General features: G+C 40.8%; 1 protein-coding gene across 1 annotated transcript in view; it reads left to right on the top strand.

The window, feature by feature from the left end:
• Positions 1-22,752, top strand: part of unc13a (unc-13 homolog A (C. elegans)) — a 56,654-nt gene that overhangs the window by 8,463 nt on the left and 25,439 nt on the right. The window contains exons 4-22 of the mRNA XM_061737699.1: positions 1,025-1,142; positions 3,118-3,241; positions 4,060-4,130; positions 5,088-5,142; positions 5,796-5,825; positions 7,057-7,252; positions 9,136-9,255; positions 11,633-12,430; positions 13,743-13,836; positions 14,758-14,804; positions 14,963-15,041; positions 16,035-16,109; positions 16,183-16,402; positions 17,076-17,303; positions 18,174-18,315; positions 18,471-18,640; positions 18,768-18,883; positions 21,762-21,925; positions 22,500-22,653. Of these exons, the coding sequence (XP_061593683.1) occupies positions 1,025-1,142; positions 3,118-3,241; positions 4,060-4,130; positions 5,088-5,142; positions 5,796-5,825; positions 7,057-7,252; positions 9,136-9,255; positions 11,633-12,430; positions 13,743-13,836; positions 14,758-14,804; positions 14,963-15,041; positions 16,035-16,109; positions 16,183-16,402; positions 17,076-17,303; positions 18,174-18,315; positions 18,471-18,640; positions 18,768-18,883; positions 21,762-21,925; positions 22,500-22,653 (3,001 nt within the window). The remainder of the gene's footprint in view (positions 1-1,024; positions 1,143-3,117; positions 3,242-4,059; positions 4,131-5,087; positions 5,143-5,795; positions 5,826-7,056; positions 7,253-9,135; positions 9,256-11,632; positions 12,431-13,742; positions 13,837-14,757; positions 14,805-14,962; positions 15,042-16,034; positions 16,110-16,182; positions 16,403-17,075; positions 17,304-18,173; positions 18,316-18,470; positions 18,641-18,767; positions 18,884-21,761; positions 21,926-22,499; positions 22,654-22,752) is intronic.

The raw sequence follows: 22,752 nt of genomic DNA, 5'->3' as shown, positions 1-22,752 counted from the left end.
AAATAGGTTTAGATCTAGCATTAACGTCAGTGAGTAGATTCATGCCTTTGGTTCATTTTAGCGTACATGCACATAGTCAAGCTTTTATTATCCAAGGAATAGATCCACATAAAGAGAGATACCCTGGCACCAGTTTATTTCTACAAACAGAGGTTGTGCATCCTAGGGCACCAGGGTCACCGGTGACATTTATGTTTTCTAAAAGATTTTCAAAGTAAACTATTTTTGGTCTCTTGTTTCAGTTCCACGTCTCTCCTATTGAGGTGTGAAGAGACGGCATATTCTGTTGAAGTCTGTGGTGCTCGACGCTAAGTGGGGAGAATGTCTTCTCATTTAAAATGTCTTAAAAGTCCACAACTTCAACATAACTGGAAATCTGCCAAAAATGGCAAAAACAATCGTTTTTAATGAGGAGCCGCTGTGTTTGATTGGGGGAAAAAACAGCACCTTTCTCGTTCTGCTTCTCTTTAGATCCTACACACTCTTCCACCCCTGTTTGCTCTCCTCTTTTACCTTTCATGAAGGAGAAAAGCGTTCAACTCATTAAAAATAAAGATACACTTTCATATCACAGGCATGACTACTAGTTTTGATGCATTAAAGCCAGTGATAACAGCAAGAGCCAACTTGCTCAGTGATGATGGGTGTGCAGTGGGCTGATATTTAGTCATATCACATGTTTTAGTTAGCTAGGCCTGTATGTGCTGCTGTGCATGAGTGTTTCTCAGAAGCTTACATTTGTTTTTCATATGGAAATGACAGTCTCTGCTGTTGTGCTGTCTCGTGTACCTGGCCACCATGCAGCCTTGTTGATAATCACTTACTCTTCATGCTGAATGACTCATTTCCCCTCAGCAGATTGAATCAGAATGCATATCCATCACCAGATCCAACTGCAGCTCCTGCTGGCTTTCAGTGTATTTCTACTGAAATTCCTCTCTATTCAACCATGCCTCTTCCCAGCATTTCCCCCCAGTTTATTTCTCTTTATCTTCTCCCACCATTTCCTGTTTCTGCTGAGCAGTGAAATAAACCGCCTGGATCTGGGCCTCACCGTGGAGGTGTGGAACAAAGGGCTGATCTGGGACACCATGGTGGGCACCTTATGGATACCCCTGCGCAACATACGGCAGTCCAATGAGGTACCTGCCCCTCCTCCTCGCGCCCCTTTCTTGTGCCCAGCATTATTATAAGCACGTGTTCAGCAATACTCTAGTTTCATTGATAAATGAATTAGATTAACTCAAACCTTTAAGTTGCTTTTGCTTGTGAGTGCTTTGAGCTTTGCCTTTGTATTCATTAGAGTAAATCGATCCTCTTAAAGGTTCTTACTATCAGCTTATTATACTTTAACTTTAGTTTAAATGTGTGTAACAACTTCATGATGCTCACGTTTTACTTAATTAAGTGTAGCTGTAGAATTTGATTTCATTCATGTATTATTTCTTTACAAATAAGGGTTCCTGTGTGTGGGAAGTGGACAATAGTTATTCTCTATGGATCAATTATTACTATGTTATAACATAATAATGTGTTAACAGTATTGTGAAAATGTATTATAATTAGGAATGGGCGATATTTTACCGTTCACGATAAACCGTCAAAAAAAGCCTGAAAGAAAGAAAGAAGGAAAGAAATGAGCCTGAAAGAAAGAAAGAAAGAAAGAAAGAAAGAAAGAAAGAAAGAAAGAAAGAAAGAAAGAAAGAAAGAAAGAAAGAAAGAAAGAAAGAAGGAAGGAAGGAAGGAAGGAAGGAAGGAAGGAAGGAAGGAAGGAAGGAAGGAAGGAAGGAAGGAAGGAAGGAAGGAAGGAAGGAAGGAAGGAAGGAAGGAAGGAAGGAAGGAAGGAAGGAAGGAAGGAAGGAAGGAATATTCCCGTTGATGACACTTTTTGTATTGGTATTTTTTTTATCGTCATTTTTATCGTTATCAGGATAAATACCAGAAATTATCGTGATACATTTTTTAGTCCATACCGCCCATCCCTAATTATAATAAGGATTTACTTTCAAGATAATGAATGTGAGCTTGGAAAGCATGCGTTGTTTTTGACTTTGGGTAGGAAGACAAAAAATATCTATAAACATGCTTTAAATAGCTTCTACTGACACTCCCAGTAGCACAGATTGTTTGGGCCGAATATGAAGGACACTCGCAGTTGTTTTTGACTCATATTTGTCTTGTCTCCTGGTGAGTGATGCTGCTTACACGTCCAGCAAACAGGGCCCAAATCTGTATTTCCTTTGGGACTTTGGGCCACACTTGACCCTATGATAACACTTGGTGGAGCCCAGGTCCGAGCCAGGCTTATCACATTTAGGCTTCATCTGGTTTTTCCAACACATGCCATAATCCAATTTAGGTCCAGCTCAGGACCTTTGAGCCACATCTGGACAGCGTAACACTTGCCAGTTCTGTAACCGAGCCATTATGTGCCAAAAGTAACTTAGATTAAACCCTATTATCTAGGGTGATATACGGTCCAGATTAAGCATTTGGGAAATTGAACATTTTTTTTTTGCGTCACGCTTTTTGTTAAAACGAATTTGGTTTAACAATAATGATGTCTGAGCTTTAATTAGGGTTGATTAGATGATAGTTTAGAGGGCCAGGCCATATTCAGATTGCTCATTGTTCATATTTCCTGGAAAATCTTTAAGAGAAACTAATCATCGCAAGTCTTTGATTAACACTAACCGCACTTTGTACTTACCCTGGTGATGCCTTCACTTGCCATATCTTGTTGTCGTGTCTCTCAGCCTGTAAACTCCTCAACAGCTTGGTTGAGATCACGTGACAATAGGATTCATATTTTATGACGATTGGGTCTTGGGTTTTCAGAACCAAGGATGTTGTGTTATAAATTAGTAACAGCAGATTATTTTCTACCTCACAAGTCATAAATCTGTTCATTGTATCAGGAAAGAAAGATGTGTTTTCCCGCTTAATTTTATTTATTGGTTTATGACATCATGGAATCTGGAGTGTGAAATACATTGCCTTTTTTTTCAAATTAGAGCAGCAACGACAGACTTCAAAAACACACTAAAGGACGTTCTGCAGAAGGCAGTTAATACCGTTGCACTCATGTTTCTCCAACCCTTCCCCTGTACTTTCAAGGACGGTCCTGGCCAGTGGCTGACTCTAGATTCAAATGTGATCATGACTGAGAACGAGATCTGTGGGACCAAAGACCCGACCTTTCACAGACTGCTGATTGACACCCGCTTTGAACTACCGCTAGGTTTGGCACTTTACTGTATTTCAAACTATTTTTAAATCTTTTTTTTAAATATTAATTTCACTTATGTATTTGTTACTTACAGGACTGTCTCAGAAAATTAGAATATTGTGATAAAGTTCTTTATTTTCTGTAATGCAATTAAAAAAAACAAAAATGTCATACATTCTGGATTCATTACAAATCAACTGAAATATTGCAAGCCTTTTATTATTTTAATATTGCTGATTATAGCTTACAGTTTTAGATTAAGATTCACAGAATATTCTAATTCTTTTAGATAGGATATTTGAGTTTTCTTAAGCTTTAAGCCATGATCAGCAATATTAAAATAATAAAAAGCTTGCAATATTTCAGTTGATTTGTAATGAATCCAGAATGTATGACATTTTTGTTTTTGTAATTGCATTACAGAAAATCACAATATTCAAATTTTCTGAGACAGTCCTGTATATCATAAAACATATAACAAAAAATCTGAAAACAGATTTTATATCTTTACTAGTAAAAGTTCTACTTCTACAACTGTACAGATTCTGTTTGATTTACAGCTTTATTACTATTAACACGTCCACCTCCATACCACCTCCCCCACTGTAACTATTACAGTACTGACTAAACCCCCTGGTCATCTTACTCAATAAAGTTAATTCCTGGTTCTGGAAACGCCAGGTCCAGCAGTTTTTGACTATGAGTAACCCATTCTTGAGTCAGTGCCAACTATATGTACAATTGAAGATTAGATTATTATTTTTGTAAAGGTGGTCAGTGACCAACATTAAATGTGACGTGTAGTCTAACAGCTTTCTGCTTTGCTGCAGACATTCCAGAGGAGGAGGCCAGATACTGGGCCAAGAAACTTGAACAACTTAATGCAATGAGAGATCAAGACGTAAGAAGTTCCCTCTATTACACAATCTCTTCACTGTGTGTTGCATGTTATTTGCAGAGGTGTCTTCAGTATTCACATTCATTACTCAGGTAGAAGTATAGATACTAGAGTTTAAAAATACTCCTGTAGAAGTTGAAGTATCAACTCAAGTTTTTTACTCAAGTAAAAGTATAAAAGTACTGGTTTCAAAACTACTTAAAGTATAAAAGTAAAAGTAATGTAAGGGGGAAAAAAGCCATTAAGGACAAAAGCCAAAATTAATGCATCTTAGTATAATGCAAATATATTAAAGAACCATATATGTGTACTATTGAGCATTAACATGTGTTTCAGAGAGCAGGAGATATGATGACTAGTTGCCTATAAGTATTGTAATGGTGCAAAAAGTCAAACTTCAGAGGCTTGTTATCATTTATCCTAACCTTTATTGGAATGTACATCCAAGTTTAGTTGCAGGAATCTGAGGGAACGGATGTAAGAACAAAACTGGACAAGAACATCTGAAACAACCACAACCAAATTCACTCTATCCGGATGGAGCAATTTAACTGGATAGTTTTTTTTAAAGGCCGAAATGAAATAGAGTAACGAGGCTGTTTTTAAAATGTAAGGAGTAAAATGTACAGATAATTAAAGTAAAAAGTCGTCTGAAAAATAATTACTCCAGTGAAGTATAGATAACCAAAATTTCTACTTAAGTAAGGTAACAAAGTATTTGTACTTTGTTACTTGACACCTCTGGTTATTTGTCACCTATTTATTCGCCCTTCCTTTAGTTTATTCTTCTGTCATTCTTTTGCTTCTCTGCCTTCTGTCTTGATTTTGTCACCAATATGGCTGCAAACGACAAACATTACCAGAATCGATGTTTGACCAACATTTTTCCTGAGACATTGGGCTGGATTGTGTTTTCCTAACTTATCTGTTGCTGTTTTTTTGTTCTTTTTTTAACCTCAGTATGCCTATCAAGAAGAACAAGAGAGGCCCCTCCAGGCGCCAACCACACAATGCTGTGAGTGTCTCCAGCCCCTTGTGCATCCATCTCCTCCTGTGTCCTTATTTCACCTCCCTTGTTTCCTCTGCCCACTATCGCCACTCCCTCTCCTTGACTCATTCAGAACAGGGCTAGACAGGAGGTGGGAATGAAGCTAGTAGATGAAGCAGAGGATAGACGGAGGGGGAGGAAGGGAAGCCAGTGCAATTAATCACAAGTGTTTGCCTGCCTGAACACTACAATGACGTGTAAGCGATGGATGCGTGATGAAACATGCCCCACTTGTCCGTCTCTCTGTCTGACAAAGGCAGCAGGTGCACAAGTGTGTGTAAAATCCGACGCTCGATAGAGACTTTGTTTGATGCTATGACGCCTGTGTTTGTGCAAAGGCAATAAAGGCATGTGTTTATTTTCTTCTCCTAGTTACTTGACTGCATCAAGGCCAGCTGCCTCTAGAAAAAAAGTCAATTTTCCTCTAAGCTTGTAGAATAGCTTTGTGTTTTCCTTTACTTTGACACCCAGGTACACGTACCCACACTGAGTTACGTCTTTTATCAGCTCTCTGCTCACTCTTGCGTCTTAAGATAATTGTTTTTCAGCTCTGATAATGACCACGTTTGTGGCGCATGGCCAAAACCTTTCTTTTTCTCGAACTCTTTATTTCTTTGCAGGTAATTGGAGTCTGTGGGGAGATCAGCAGAGTAAGTTTCTTTCATGCCCTCCTGCTAATGTCTTAGGTAATTATGTGTTAATTGCTCTTGTCTCGTCCTAATGATCACCTTGTGCAGTTTTCATCAGAGACCATTAGCCGCCGTGGCGATTTATTCCCTGCACATCTTCTCTGAACGTCCTTTCAGCTCATAGCCATGTTTAAATAGAGCTTTTTGAATAAAGATGTTAGTCTTTCGTAGTTTCTGGTGATAGGACCCACATAAGAGATTACAAAATGAAACCAAGAGATTGTTTCCAAGATTTAATCTTTGTGCTTATTTTTACTTGCAGCCCAGTTTCCTATATTTGCTTAATAGTTTTTATATAGAATAGACGTTATTGTCTCACAGTGGATGCCCAAAGTTCAACAACACTGCAGATCACGCCCTTCAGTTTCAGTTTCAGTTTATTTTATTTGTTAGAGAGGGACAACGTACATTAAGAAACATTTTATAAAATAAAATATAAATGTACCCAATTGTAGCCAAAAGGCTAGTTTACATTGGCAGTCCCCCTGCCAGAAATAATAGGCTAGTACCTAGTAAAAAAAGATTAAAACACAAGTACAAACACATCAGCAATAACATATAACATATATAATTCAACCCTTACAATATACACAGTTCATCCCCACATCGATAGTATACACATCAATGTTCACATCTTTGATTATCGATCAACCAATTCCTAAGATTAAATTTGAAGACATTGTATGAAATGGACTCTGTAATGTTCTGTGGGATGTTATTCCACTCAGGTGCTGTTTTATAAGAGAAAACTGATTGCCCAAATGCGCTCTTTCTAAAGGGGATTTTGCAGTCTCCTCTGGCTGTCCCTCTGGTAACTCTGGCTTCCCCTCCAGTAGCACCAGTTACAGAGGAGCGGAAATGGACTTGATTGCAGAGTGGGGGTGGTGTCAAGTTATTTCGAATTTTATACATTATGCAGCAGTTTTTAAAAAGAACAAGGTTTTCCCAACTTAATAGTCTATATTTTTGTAAAATTGCACAATGATGAGAAAATCTTGGTTTTTGTCTAGTATTTTGAACCTTATCTTTCTACTTCTACTCAAACTTTAAAACCAGAGAGAAAAGCTGAATAACACGTTGAGATATGCATATTAATGTTAACTGGGGGAAGAAAAGCTTAAGAAGCATCAGTGGCTGATCTGTAAGGACTTCTCTGATCCCCCCCCTCTCTCTCTCTGCCCTGTGCGGTCAGACGAAGACCCAGACAGTGCCGTTGATGACAGGGACAGTGACTACCGCAGCGAGACCAGTAACAGCATCCCACCTCCCTATTACACCACCTCCCAGCCCAACGCGTCCATGCACCAGTATCCCATGAGGAATCCAAACTACCGACACTCGTACAGCGAAGACATCCACGAGCTGGAGTACGATCACAGGCCCATGAGGTAACATACACGTTAAAGCCACTGCTCAGCTACAACTGTGACTGAAGAGGGTGGATTATTTGTCTCGAGTCTAGTTGGTTAGTACTGTACGTGCACTGTTGAGGCTGTCAAGATGCATATGCAATAAAAGATTAGACCCGTCACATGACAAGATGAAGAGGTAAAAACACCTTAAAGTGTTTGTTCTTCCCGATATTCCTTAGTGACTAAATCCCTTTGGGATTCTGGGACAACAGAGCCCATGTATCCTTGTTTTGTTTCACTGTGTTGTACATGGTAACATGTCCCCTTGTGCTCTCCTTCTCCAGAGAATAACCCTGACCTCAGTGTATACAAGCACGCTGAGGCAGAGTTCTTGTATACAGGTCATGTATTCAGATAGCCTCTGTGCTTATCTTTTTCAGTGCGAATGTGTGTGTATGTGTGCGCGCCTGCATCTTTGTGCACATGTGTGAGCATCAGAAATCCCGTATGTTCCCTTCTTTGCAAGCTTGTGCAGAAAACAAATGACTCTCTGGACACAATGGTTGTCGTGAACATTTGTACAAATGATGGCATTGGATGGTAAGTGTTACTTGGGGACATTTTCAAGGGCTCAGCTTCACTGAGAGGACTTTTTCAGAGGCTTTAGGAATGGATTCAGAATTTAAACAGGTTTTTGCCTGCTGTTATCACACTCCACAAACAGAAACGAGAGGGAACAGAAAATCCACAGTCTGTTCAAATGTGCTCATCTGGGTGAGCGTTCAAAAACCTAGGGAGAAAGGGAAGCAGATATCGTCTGAATTATGCTGAAAGTCTTATGTAACTTCGGAGAGTGCTTTCTTCTTGAGCTCCAGATGAGGGAATACAGAGAAGACTTTTTTTTGTGTTAAAATGACAGAAATACACCCCTTAGAATTGAATAGCTAAGATTCCTGCCTCATATTAACTTTGGAGCAAAGACCAGAGGTGTCTTCAGTATTCACATTTATTACTCAGGTAGAAGTATAGATACTAGAGTTTAAAAATACTCCTGTAGAAGTTGAAGTATCATCTCAAGTTTTTTACTCGAGTAAAAGTATAAAAGTACTGGTTCCAAAACTACTTAAAGTATAAAAGTAAAAGTAATGTAAGGGGGGAAAAAGCCATTAAGGACAAAAGCCATTGAAAATGAATGCATCTTAGTATAATGCAAATATATTAAAGAACCATATATGTGTACTATTGAGCATTAACATGTGTTTCAGAGAGCAGGAGATATGATGACTAGTTGCCTATAAGTATTGTAATGGTGCAAAAAGTCAAACTTCAGAGGCATGTTATCATTTATCCTAACCTTTATTGGAATGTACATCCAAGTTTAGTTGCAGGAATCTGAGGGAACGGATGTAAGAACAAAACTGGACAAGAACATCTGAAACAACCACAACCAAATTCACTCTATCCGGATGGAGCAATTTAACTGGATAGTTTTTATTTAAAGGCCCAAATGAAATAGAGTAACGAGGCTGTTTTTAAAATGTAAGGAGTAAAAAGTACAGATAATTGCGTGAAAATGTAAGGAGTAAAAGTAAAAAGTCGTCTGAAAAATAATTACTCCAGTGAAGTATAGATAACCAAAATTTCTACTTAAGTAAGGTAACAAAGTATTTGTACTTTGTTACTTGACACCTCTGGCAAAGACTGTGGATCCCTTAAGAACAAATCTGTCCCGATCAGGAGGAGTGATAACGGCGATCAAAAGCTGCTCATGTGGACCACTGACTGCTGTGAACCAACCCTGAACCAGGCGGGTCGGAGGCTCCGTTTAAGAGCTTTTAAGAGATTTGCACTGAGCTCTACTGATGCTCCTCTTCCACCTCTCCCCTCCTCCCCACCTCCCTCCCTGCTCCTCTTACCAGACGCTATGATAGTTTAGACTCTGCCACCAACGAGCGCAGCGATATCGACTCAGGCTCGGGGTCGAGCCGGCGCACCAGTCGTCAGTATTCTCTAGACAGTAGGCACTCACTGTCCGATAGGTGGGTCTCTGTGCCTCCTCTGCAATTTCTCCTCCTCGTCCTCCTCCTGCTCCAGCCTGTGACTCTGTATCGCTGTGACGTCAGTGGTGGACTTGTCCCGTCCTCCTCGCTCGCTTTGCTTGCATGCATGCGCCCTTACCCTATTTCTGTACGTGTATATCTTGATATATTCTGTGAAAACTACCGGCCCTGCATCTGTTCCTACTGAGTTCCCGGTGAAGGGTCACAGACACAGTAGCTACAACAAACCATGTATCATACTCATCCTCTCCATTGTTAGAGGTTCTGTTCAGTTCTGTGTTTATGTGTGTGGGTGAGCGATTGACAGGATGTGTGTGTGTGTGTTGTTGTGTGGTTTCATAACACTCGGAGACAGAGAGGTTAATTGTTAGCTGGACTTGGGAGAACCGCCCATATAAGACTGTGCGCATCTGTTGTCATGACAGCTTGTTATTACAATCTCATCCTGGATCGGAGACTTTAAGGACGGTCCTGTCTTGTTCTGGGTGTAGCACGCTTGGTAATTATACACATTTAATTCCCACCAGAGACGCAGCAGGAGGCCGTCAGCCTGATAATGGCACCTTAGCAGAGCTGCTATGGCATATTACACTTGTTTTTCTCTTTCATTTTAAGAGATTTTTGGACTCAGGAATTATATAAGTACCTATTTGTCGCCGCCTGTGTCAGTCTGCGCCGGATGAACGCGACACTGTGAGATAAAAGAGGAGCAAAAGAAAGTCAGGGGTGTTGTGACTAGGGTTGCCACCCGTCCCGTAAAATACGGAATTATCCTTTATTTGAGAAAAAAATGTTGCGTCCCTTATTGAACTAATACAGGACGCGATTTGTCCCGTATTTTCATTAACACCCCATACACAAGTCTGTCACACACACATCAACACTAAATTTATCAGTAATTAACAAAATAAAACACAGATTAGAGAATATTTTATGAAATCAATAAACATTTCCATCATCAAAATTATAACAAATAAAGGTTTAACATATCTTGCTTTGCATGTAATAAGACTAGGTAATATATTAGTTTCACCTTTTAAGTTGAATTATTGAAATAAATTAACTTTTACACCATATTCTAGTTGAATTATTGAAATAAATTAACTTTTACACCATATTCTAGTTGAATTATTGAAATAAATTAACTTTTACACCATATTCTAGTTGAATTATTGAAATAAATTAACTTTTACACCATATTCTAGTTGATTTATTGAAATAAATTAACTTTTAAACCATATTCTACTTGAATTATTGAAATAAATTAACTTTTAAACCATATTCTACTTGAATTATTGAAATAAATGAACTTTTACACCATATTCTACTTGAATTATTGAAATAAATTAACTTTTACACCATATTCTTCACCTGTGGGCTATATTATACATCTGGGCTGATGTGGACATACGTAGCATAGGAGGCTATTTCAGTTGCTAGTATGGTTGGCTGTATGTACAGTCATGATGAAAGTTCAATGCTATTAAAGAACTTTAAACTTTAAATCAAAGCATTTTGTTTTTTCATATAAAATAAACACATTTTTATTCAGTTTAGAAGTTTTGGGGCTTTTTTTTTGGCTCCTGCACTGCTGAAATCAGGGTGTCCCTTATTTCTATTTCTGAAAGGTGGCAACCCTAGTTGTGACTGAGAGTTTCAGCAGCCATTCATCCATCCTCGTGTATTCCCTCTGGCTTCCAGCCCGAAGCCGCGTACAGCTCTGCCCTTCACACGGCACCTTATTGAACCGACACGACTGTAATCAATAGAGATGCAAACATCCAGCGTGAGTGCTTGTCGGAGTGTGTTCAAGAAGTTGTAATTCTGCGTGTTGCACCTTTCTCTCTGACTCACGGTCTGCCCTGATGTCCAACGACTTCATTCATTATTGTGAATAAAGGTTATCTGCAGTTTAGTTGCAAAGCGAGGCAGTAAATGAGACTCAGCTTCTCCCGATTCACTTCTGTGTGTCTGAAAAGGCCTAGTTGTAGCGACCAATTATGGGTAAATGTTGGATAATGGTTTTTGTCGTGAAGTGGGCTTTCGTTTGCTGCATTTTCCTGTATAATTTTGTGTGTGAGCCGGTGTCTATAGAGACCTTTTTATGTCACTAAAAAGTTTCCCCTAACAGTCATAAAGATGCATAACTAACCAAGAGTCCCTGCCTTGTGTTTCCTATTTGGAGTTATTTGGTGGTTTTCTTAGTGTTAGCTGTCTCCCTCCTCGTAGCACATGTTTCAAGTGTGACGCCTAAGCTCCTTATTGTGCCAGTGTGGGTATTCTTTGTTATTTACATTTGAACCTGTGTGAGTGTGTCTATCTAACGTGTGTCTCTATTCCCCTCCCTCCATTTTAGTCCCACAGACAGTCGTTACGCCTCATCAGGCGAGTTGAGCCGAGGGAGCTCCCAGCTCAGTGAGGAGTTTGTTCCTGAGGACGGGGGGAGCTTGCGAGGTTCAGAATTCTACGATGAAAACGACTCGTACCACTCCTGCCACTCCTCCGTCAGCTACGGCAAAGAGGACTCCCCAGACTGGGATGGTGAGGAGCACCAAGGCGTCTACAGCGATGAGGGAGGCTACCTCAAAGATGGGGGAGAGGAAGGCGCCCTGTATGAAGAAGAGGAGGGAGACATGTATGCGGAGGAAGGAGAATACCACTATGAAGATGAGGAGGAGGTGCCTTATGAGGAAGATGAAGATATGTATCAACTGGATGGCTTGCAAAGTGAAGAGCCGGAGCCTCCCTTCACCCCGACGCCCTTGAGCACTGCACCCAGCCTCCTGCCGCCCTCCGATGGCGTTTCCCCCACCAGGCCACCTTTAGAGAAACAGACATCTTTGCATCAGCAGCAGCCCCAGTCTCCCAGCGCACTTCCTGATCTACCTCCAGCCTCGCAGGACAGCATGTTGCCATCTGTCATGGCAGATTCCACCAAGCCTTCCTCTGCACCTCCACAGCAAGAACTGTCTGTCACAGCGATATCCACCCCAGCATTACCGTCACAGGTCCCAGCTCTGGACGTCAAGCCCCTGGAGCCTGAGCCCAAATCTGAAGCAACTCCGGAGGAACCCTGCCCCCTCGATCAGCCTCCGCCAGAAGAACCCGCGCCACCGGTCGCTGAGGAGAAAACAGATGAGCCTCCCGTTCCAAGGTGAACACTGTTTACACAGTCGTCCGTATCACTGATGCAAAACAAAATGCAGGTTTCCACGTTCAAATAAGCACAATCTTAATAAATTACTCACAAATTCGAAGCGAGAACTACATCCTCATATGTGGGCATATTAGGGCTATTTTCAGTTGCATGACAACAGTCGTGTTTCTAAGTTCTAAGTTCCTTTTGTAAGCTTCTTAGGAGGGTATTGATTGGCTGAAACAGTAGTCTACGCGTGAACATTTCACGAGTCTAAAGGCCCTGACACACCAAGCCGAAAATCGGCCGTCGATGAGCGTCGGTGCGCGTCTGTCGGCATAGTTTCCCCGGTGTGTCCCGCACGCCGCCTCAGGTCGGCCGCCCGTCGGGACCTTTTCAGCCGATTCGACATGTCGAATCAGCGTCGGGACGTCGGTCACCAGCTCACTCTGCGATTGGCTGTTCCCAGAATTTCCCAGAATGCTTTTCGTCGTCATTTGCGGACTGAATTAAAAAAAAAACATGGCGGACATTTCTTATGAATAAAATCAATATTTTGAGTTAGTTTCTGCATAAAAATGCGTTTTGATTACATTTCTAGCGAGAAATAAATATTTTACTTTCATAATATTCACTCAGTGAATGTATATAATCACTCGCTTGTGAATAAAGGCTGGTTTATGGTTCTGCGTTACACCAACGCAAAGATTACGGCGTAGGTTACACGGCGACGCGCACCGTACGCCGTACCCTACGCCGTACCCTACGCCGTAGGCTCTGCGTCGATTTAACGCGGAACCATAAACCAGCTCCCGAGCCGGCAGGCAGAAATCCCGAAAAAAAACGCTGTCCTCCTCCTTTAGCCCCTGAATACAGACTACCGCTGGCTGCTGGTATGGAGGGGAATTACCTCTCACGCATGCGCAGAACATACGTGCTAGTTCGCCGTCGGGTGTCGTCTTTGCAGTGTGAGCCGACCCAGCCCGACACAGGCGACGCGAGCCGACACAGCAGTCGGCAGAGAGCGGGGGGGTTGGTGTTTCAGGGCCTTTAAACGACAAGTATAGACAGGACCGCACTGAGAAGCAGTCTGTGTAATGAGTACTAACAACATCTTACAACAACACCGCTGACCGCTGATTATTATGAGCAGGGATCCCATTTTTAGCTCATCACTTTATTATATTTGCATTCAAAATTATGTTTTGAATGCAAATTAGCACTGAACCTCTACATCGCTTGATCATTATACGGTACCCTCAAAATATCTGCAGCCTGAATACGTAACTGAATTAGAAAACCTGCTTTGGTTCCTGGGATGTTTCTCCAGCTTCCCAAAGAGAGAACCCATGGAGCCGGGTACGGCCAGAGCCAAGGCCAACTGGTTCCGGCTCTGCAGCAGAGTCCGACTGCAGCTTAAAGAGGTAGCGCTGGACGCATGCGTGTTTCAGTGTGTCATTGTGGTGCGTTTGCTTGCATTCCTGCAAGGTAAATGTCTTGGTGAGTGGCACAGTATTCCCTGTTGTTGCTATGCTTTGATTCATATTCAGTCTGTAACTTGTTGCATCAGTCCCTGCACGTGTTACAAGCATTGTTGTATTTGGTCTTCTTTTATTTTATTTTATTTTCGTCTTGTGTTCACTATAGTTTCTGTTTACCCCTTGCATTGTTTTTTTTTCCATTTCATTATTTTCTTTTCAGTTGTTTGCCAACCTCGTAGCGATTTGCATGTAGTCCATTCTGATTGCCCTGGCCGGAGCAGACTCTCAGGTGCGTATGGCCAGTAGTGTGTTCATCATTCTCATTTATATCGCATGTTTCCTGTCCAGTTTATACATATGTATGGGAAGCAAAACGGAAGCTACAGTCAGCCTGCTAAGTGTCAGTTTCAAATCGTGCCATTTATCTCAGTTTGGACTGTTTCTGGGCATCGTTGCGATGTTTGTATCAATTGTAGCTGCTGTGTGCCATACTTCCAAGAGGCAAGCAAACAAAAAATATGTCTTTCTGCAACAGAATAGATCAAATTATTGGAAACCCCTTTTCTGTTTCTTCTTATGATGCTTGTTTAAACACTGAAAACCCACTTCTAATATCAATAATTACTATAAAATGAATAAAATAACTATACAGTTTTTCTCCTCCCCCTCTTGTCACATATGTTTTTAACCGGTAAACTCTTAGGTTTGTTTTTAATTCTGCCAAAATCTTAGAGTTGAAACTTTTCATCGTATTCATATTTTTTTCTTTAATCTTTTGATTTTTGGAGTTAACAAAAATACAATATGAAACCATAATGCTGGAAAGCATCCAGGTATCTGTTTCACCCCCCTGTTTCTCCACAGGCCAGAGGAGAAAACGTTGGCATCGCCTCTCTGCTTCTGTCAGCAGGGTAAGCTACCTTTTGTTTTTAAAAAATACATCCATTACTGAAAATCCAAACACAAGACAAGCCTGTTGTTTAATTCAGTGTGTGTATATGTCCAGGTTTCTTGTTGAAAGCTGTTGCTGGAAATGAAGCTGACGTTATGTGCATGTTTTTCTGTCCAGCATGGGTGGTGCTCTGTACAGCATCGACAGCATGCCAGACCTCAGGAAGAGGAAAGCTATGCCTCTGGTCAGAGATCTGGTGAGTTTCTGCACTAATTTGGTTATATTTGCTTGACTGAGTGTCTCGCATCTCCCCGTCCCATCTCCCACTCAGCTAAACAGTCAGCGCTCTCATATACACAACCTGCTCTTGTTTTTCTAGATCTTCTCTGTTAGAAGAAATACAAATACTCAATTTCTTTTGTAAAAAAACACATCTCACTCAAAATGTCAAAATGTGAAGTTACTTATCTAATGCAAAAGTGCTCAGTGAAAAGGAGACAAACAGAACTCAGAAATATCAACTTCCAGGCAAAACTTGCACCCTAGTTTCCTGAACGCACTCAATCCAAGCAGCATCACATGCATGTCATTACCCTCACTGATTGTTTCCATCAGTGAATGAACATCCAGCACACGCTGACAGTCAGGCACTAGCTGGCACGCCTGCGTTACTTCCCTTGTCTTTCACACAGCACACGTGTGACTCGCCAGAGTCTCTCAGGTAATTGATTAGACAGCGTCGGTTTCTGCTGAATGAGCCGAATGTATCAAGTCTGATTGCAGGAGGTCTTTGAGTCTTCTAAGCTCTTCAAGTCACCACATCTGACTGTACTTACCTTGTTCAATCTTCATTGTCCCACCCTTTTAAAATGATGTGAATTCCTTACCCACGAAATTACCTGGCGATGTGCATTATGAATCAATCCATCTCTGATCAACTCTTGTTTTCTTGCCTTTCTCCAACGTCCTTTCACTGCAACAGGCCATGGTGAGTATGATTTTCTACACCGACATGTAGAGCAGTTGTCACATGACAGAAATAGAAAATTAAGAAATATGCACAAGACAAATCAATTTTCTTTTGTTAAAAACCAGGGTTTCAGATTGAAATTTGGGTTGATTAGAAGCATTGTGTTTGTTTAAAAAAATACTCAGAGGAACCAATTTGTCTCAGAAATATTCATGCATTCTTCAAAGATCATAAAGGTGTGACCTGACAGAAACTAACCTCTCCTCCACTGTCGCTCAGTCTTTGGTTCAGAACTCCAGGAAGGCAGGCATCACCTCCGCGCTGACATCCAGCACCCTGCACAACGAAGAACTGGTCAGTCCAAGCGTGCTTCCCTCTCAATGCACAACATTAGTCTCCTTATGCTAAACTTGCATTTTCCTTGTAGAAGAGCCACGTCTACAAGAAGACCCTCCAGGCTCTCATATATCCCATTTCCTGCACCACCCCGCACAATTTTGAGGTGTGGACAGCCACCACGCCGACCTACTGCTACGAGTGCGAGGGACTGCTGTGGGGCATCGCTCGCCAGGGCATGCGCTGCACTGAATGTGGAGTCAAATGTCACGAGAAGTGCCAAGACCTGCTCAATGCTGACTGTCTGCAAAGTAAGGAATCCCTTTTATAAACCCTTTAACAGAAAACTCACTGAATGAATCACTGAGTTACTAATCAATCACATGTCTGTGTTCATGTGTACACATCAGAGTTACATTTGGGTGTTCGTTTCAGCAGACCTGCTAGATCCCTCAAGCCTGGAGGGATTTCTTTCGCGGAAAATTCACATCCATTCTTGTATAATTTGAAAGAATAGAACACTTGTCCTAGCTCGGATTATTTTTTCCCATTACTAGATAAAATCTATCTACTATTTATCTTGTCTTGAGTCAATTTGTCAATGCCATGCACAGTCTCCTTCCTGCTCCTCCTCGTCCAAGTCCTACTTTCTTCTCTTTTTCCTGTTTTTTTGAAAGAATATTAAAAGCCATTTGTCTTTTGTTGTCATCTACCTCTCGTTCCTCATCTTTTGCTCAGCGTTTTATTTCTCTGGAGGTCTGTTCGCCTGTAATTGATGAAATACATCAAAGTTTTTCTACAAAGGCCTTTTCTCTTCTCCTAACATGTATTCTAACAAGACTTTCTCATATTGTTTTGAATTATGATGACAGTATACCTCTAAGCTTACTTCTGTCAAATACATCTCACATGATGCCATTCTGATTGATTTTACATGTCAGATCATTTTGTTTAATGCTCTCTCTCTCTCTTTTTCCTGACCAGGAGCAGCAGAGAAAAGTTCTAAACATGGCGCGGAGGACCGAACCCAGAACATTATCATGGTTCTTAAGGACCGGATGAAGATACGTGAGCGAAACAAACCCGAGATCTTTGAGCTCATTCAGGAAGTGTTCACGATCCTCAAGGCCACCCACGTCACCCACATGAAGCAGATAAAGCAGAGTGTGCTCGATGGAACCTCAAAATGGTCGGCTAAGATCAGCATCACAGGTGAGAGCGGGCCCTGTTTGGTTCAGAGTTGGCCAGTAGCATCAACGTCAGAGAAAACACGTCTCAGTTACTTGGTCTTTCTGTATGAAGACACACGTCTGCACCAAAGGCCGCTCAGATACTAGTTCCTGGCAGAGGTGTCAAGTAACGAAGTACAAATACTTTGTTACCTTACTTAAGTAGAAATTTTGGTTATCTATACTTCACTGGAGTAATTATTTTTCAGACGACTTTTTACTTTTACTCCTTACATTTTCACGCAATTATCTGTACTTTTTACTCCTTACATTTTAAAAACAGCCTCGTTACTCCATTTCATTTTGGCCTTTAAAAATAACTATCCAGTTAAATTGCTCCATCCGGATAGAGTGAATTTGGTTGTGGTTGTTTCAGATGTTCTTGTCCAGTTTTGTTCTTACATCCGTTCCCTCAGATTCCTGCAACTAAACTTGGATGTACATTCCAATAAAGGTTAGGATAAATGATAACATGCCTCTGAAGTTTGACTTTTTGCACCATTACAATACTTATAGGCAACTAGTCATCATATCTTCTGCTCTCTGAAACACATGTTAATGCTCAATAGTACACATATATGGTTCTTTAATATATTTGCATTATACTAAGATGGATTCATTTCAATGGCTTTTGTCCTTAATGGCTTTTTTCCCCCTTACATTACTTTTACTTTTATACTTTAAGTAGTTTTGAAACCAGTACTTTTATACTTTTACTTGAGTAAATAACTTGAGATGATACTTCAACTTCTACAGGAGTATTTTTAAACTCTAGTATCTATACTTCTACCTGAGTAATGAATGTGAATACTTTTGACACCTCTGGTTCCTGATCAGTTTCTCTTCTCCGTAGTCTTGTGCGCTCAGGGTCTACAAGCAAAGGATAAAACTGGTTCCAGTGATCCCTACGTAACTGTTCAGGTGGGAAAGACAAAAAAGAGGACCAAGACCATCTACGGAAACCTAAACCCTGTTTGGGAGGAAACGTTTAATTTGTGAGTTTAAACATTTCTTGGCTTTAGATTAGCTCACGGCCGGTGTTTCTGTCTATACTTACTTTGGACGGACAATGGTCGTAATCCAACTGTTCATTTGGTCATTTTGAGCTCTTAACATATTTGTTTGTCACGCTCTGATTCTGTCTTTACAGTGAATGTCACAACTCCTCCGACCGCATCAAGGTGCGAGTTTGGGATGAAGACGATGACATTAAGTCTCGTGTAAAGCAAAAGTTCAAGCGAGAGTCTGATGATTTCCTGGGTCAAACCATCATCGAGGTCCGCACTCTGAGTGGAGAGATGGACGTCTGGTACAATCTGGGTCAGTTTACATCTTCATATACATTTCTCTTGTTATTTCCCTTATTTACTGCTCTGGTCAGTTGTTCTTATCTACTTCTCCTACAAGCTTGGTGACCTTGCTGCTCTCTGTTTTGTGCCCTTCACAGACAAGCGTACAGACAAATCTGCTGTGTCTGGAGCTATCCGCATGCACATCAGTGTAGAAATCAAAGGAGAGGAGACGGTGGCCCCATATCATGTCCAGTACACCTGTCTTCATGAGGTGAGCCCAGTTTGTCTGTGTGGATCTTTGAAAAGGCAAAACCTCTCTCGCTCAGGGGCGTCAATTGGGTATGGCAAGGTATGGCAGCCGCCACACCTTGGCTTCAAGGGAAAATGTAAATGTTTGTTTTTTAAATACATTTATGGAATTACTCTGTGTCTATTTGTATTGATTATTCTATTACTTATAGACGAATCCGGCGAAACCCGGAAGTCGAGCGGGCCGCCATTACTGCGGTGGCGGCTCCGCTCCTCCGCTCCAGCCCATAGACATATATACGTATGGATCTATTACTCCGCTCCCTGCCAGGCTCTCTTAATGTATTTGTATCATCGGAACACTCCTGTCCCGTCACGTGCATTTGTTTTGATAGTGAATGAAGACGGGAGGGACTTTCAAAACTACTTTTCTGTTTCACCAAGTGAACAGACGGAACGCAAAAAAAGATGTTAAACTGCTGGAAAGGAACTGGAATTTACCTGGATACCTTAAACAAGGAAGCCAGGGAGCAGTATATGGAGAAAATAATGATTATTAACGGTTTGGGTTCATATGAAATCACTACTAAAGAATGAAGCTCCGATGAGGATTTACTGCCGCAGTTCTGCACAACCACCGTCTTACTACCTTGTTTAGTGTTTGGCAGCTGCTTTGGTAAATGTTTGACTCGCCATGTGTTTCAATAAATTAGTATAATATAACAACATACAGTAGCCTACATCTTTTTTATTACTCTTACTTCTCTTTTCTTTTTTTTTATGCTGAAGAGGCTCCGATGGCGTGAGCAATATTTTTCTTTTCCTCGTGAGATTATTTTTTTCTTCTGCAGCTACAAATAGAGTTGATATTTTTTCCTCAACAAACTAGTTTTATCTGCAGATTGGGGTTATGTATGTATGTATTCTGTATCATCCGGAGCTGAGATAGTTCTGCCCTTCAATTAGAGACCTGTAATTGCGTTTTTTTTCGTCATCGGACGCCAGGCGATCAATAAAATATTCTTGGATACCTAAAATAAAACAAAACATAAACAGGTAATATTTAATTGTGCAGACGTGCCTCGTAAGGAGAGGAGGTGGAGAGAGCTATATTACAGTGTTTAATCATACACTCCCTTATCTCCTTATTCCTCTATTCTTTCCTGCTTATCGCTCAAACAAATCATTATTTATAAATTAACATCAGCATTAATTTAAGATACCTTCATTATTTATGGAAGGCCACTGTCTAACATCATCAATCCAGCTATAATGATGCTGTAGAGCGTCAGGTTACAATAACAGCGCTGCGGTGGCAGATTGACACCTGCCACCGCAGCGATGGCGCCGCCGCAAGATGGCGGCGCACACAAACCGGTCGCCGGATTCGTCTATATAACTACAAATGCAAATCAGAACAACATGATCGATTTCACTAGTTATTATGAAAATCTTAACAAGAATATTTGTCTTATTTCTAGTTAAAATCTCTAATTTTTCAGTCAAAAAAAATCTCAATACATTTAAGACAAGACTCAAAAACAACCATTTTTACCTGTTTCAAGTAGATTTTCACTTGAAATAAGTAGAAAAATCTGCCTGTGGAACAAGATTCTTTTGCTTGTAATGAGAAGATAAATCTTGTTCCACTGGCAGATTTTTCTACTTATTTCAAGTGAAAATTTACTTGAAACAGGTGAAAATGGTGAAATAACAAGTTATTTTTCTGGTGATGACTCTTGTTTTAAGTGTAATGAGATTTTTTGACTAAAAATGAGACATTTTAACTAGAAATAAGACAAATATTCCTGGTAAGATTTTGAGTTTTTGCAGTGAGCGGCTCTGCATTTGAAAAAGTTAAAATTTTCTTGACCACACAGATAAGCTCCATAGACTTCTGTGATGAGTATTTGCTGGACGTGTTGATTGATACTCTAGTTAAGTTCTGTGACTCGTAACCTTGCCATACCTTAGCTTCCACTGAATTGACGCCACTGTTCTCGCTGCATCCTGATACACCTGATTATATGCAGCACGGGCCACTTCAGTGTGGTCTGTTACACTTAAGGTTTCACGGCCACCAGGTAACCATGTAGGTTCTGATTCATGTCCATGTTCAGTCCACACATCATGAGAACCTTTTAGGTTCCAAGAGCCACCCCGGTTTTAGTTGACACACAAAGTACAAGCTCTCTGTGTATGTATGAGTATCAAAGAGATCTGTTGGTGAAAAAGCATCTACTAAAGTACTTTTAGCCATGCTTGTGCACGTACGTATGTGTCTGTGTGCATCTCTTTGCCACATTGACCTAATGAGCCACGTTGAGCAGGTGAATTTACCCGATGTCCACTTCTATCACTGATCCATTTCAAATTAACACTCTGTGACGTTTCCTTTACTCTACGAAGATAAGCACCGCTCGCAACAGCTAAGACATGTGACCCATTTCCCCACTGGAGGTCCGTCCAGGAAGGTCTGCTGATTGATTACACACCAATCACAGATTTGCAAGGGGTCATTACTCGGTTCATTACTCCACAAAGTATAGTAGCTGAACCTTAACCCACAAATGACTGCTCTCGCTTCACATAAGTGCCCATAAACCCACTCAGAGTGTTTTACCACAGTGTACGCTTTTATGGCTGAGGCAGTGTCTTGTGCTGGCCTCATAATTTAGTTTTATTGCACTTAATGCAGCACAACCAACAGAAGAACTGAACCGAGAGCTTGTTTTCACTCTCTTTGTGTGATTACACGTGTTTGAAACTTCATTAGAACTGAACAAGACGGGGGGGAATCCTTTGAACCCGATTGTTATTACTCACTTGTCTCAAGCTGTTATTCTGTATTTGTATCAGTTGTTTTGGTGTTTTAATCCCCTCTCTCGTGGCTTCTGTAGAACCTCTTCCATTATGTGACCGACATCCAGAACACCGGTGTGGTAAAGATACCTGACGCTAAAGGCGACGATGCTTGGAAGGTTTACTTTGAGGAGACTCCTCAGGAAATAGTGGATGAGTTTGCCATGCGCTACGGAGTGGAGTCCATCTACCAGGCCATGACGTATGTGATCTCCTCATAAAAACAAAGCCTGACTCCAGATTGTCACTACTGTTAAACAGGCCTCGGCACATCTAGGTTCATTCTTGAATGCTTTCATGTAGGGCTGTGCGATTAATCGATTTTAAATCTAAATCAGATTTATTAATCAAGACGATGTTAAAAAAAGGAAAATCGGGAAAATGGATTTTCCTTTTCTGCAGCTGGCTGCATTACAGACAGAGCTCGTCTAGTCATCTTTGTTTGGTCAAGAAAATTGTAAATGTTGTCACTTTACTAAACTCAAGGAGGATTTACAGTATCTTTCAATTGCACTTCATTCCCAATAGGGAAATTTGTTTGCTATTTTTCTTAAAAAATAAAGATAAAATATTTGAAACAATTTATTCCATTGTCTTTTGTAGTTTTACCAAAAAAAATTGAAATCGAAATCGAAAATCAGGTTTTCAGAGAAAAAAATCTGGATTTTATTTTTGTCCAAAATCGCCCAGCCCTACTACTTTCATGTATTAAGTTCTGTAAGCTTTGAAGGCTGGGTTGGTTTTCTTGTGCTTACTTGACTATCTCTCGTTTGCAGCCACTTTGCCTGCTTGTCATCTAAATACATGTGCCCCGGTGTGCCCGCAGTGATGAGCACCCTGCTGGCCAACATCAACGCCTACTACGCCCACACTACCCAGGCAACCAACAATGTGTCTGCGTCTGACCGCTTTGCTGCCTCAAATTTTGGGGTATTTAGCTGATTTATGTCAAGTCATATTTATTTCCCCGAAATCAAACTACAATCTCAGCATTTTCTTGACACTTCATGACTTGGTGTACTTTATTTA

This window comes from Cololabis saira, chromosome 13 (assembly GCF_033807715.1).
Source record: "Cololabis saira isolate AMF1-May2022 chromosome 13, fColSai1.1, whole genome shotgun sequence".
In the NCBI taxonomy this organism is placed as follows: domain Eukaryota; kingdom Metazoa; phylum Chordata; class Actinopteri; order Beloniformes; family Belonidae; genus Cololabis; species Cololabis saira.
The sequence above is the reverse complement of the archived record's forward strand: the minus strand, read 5'-3'. Positions and strand labels throughout refer to the sequence as shown.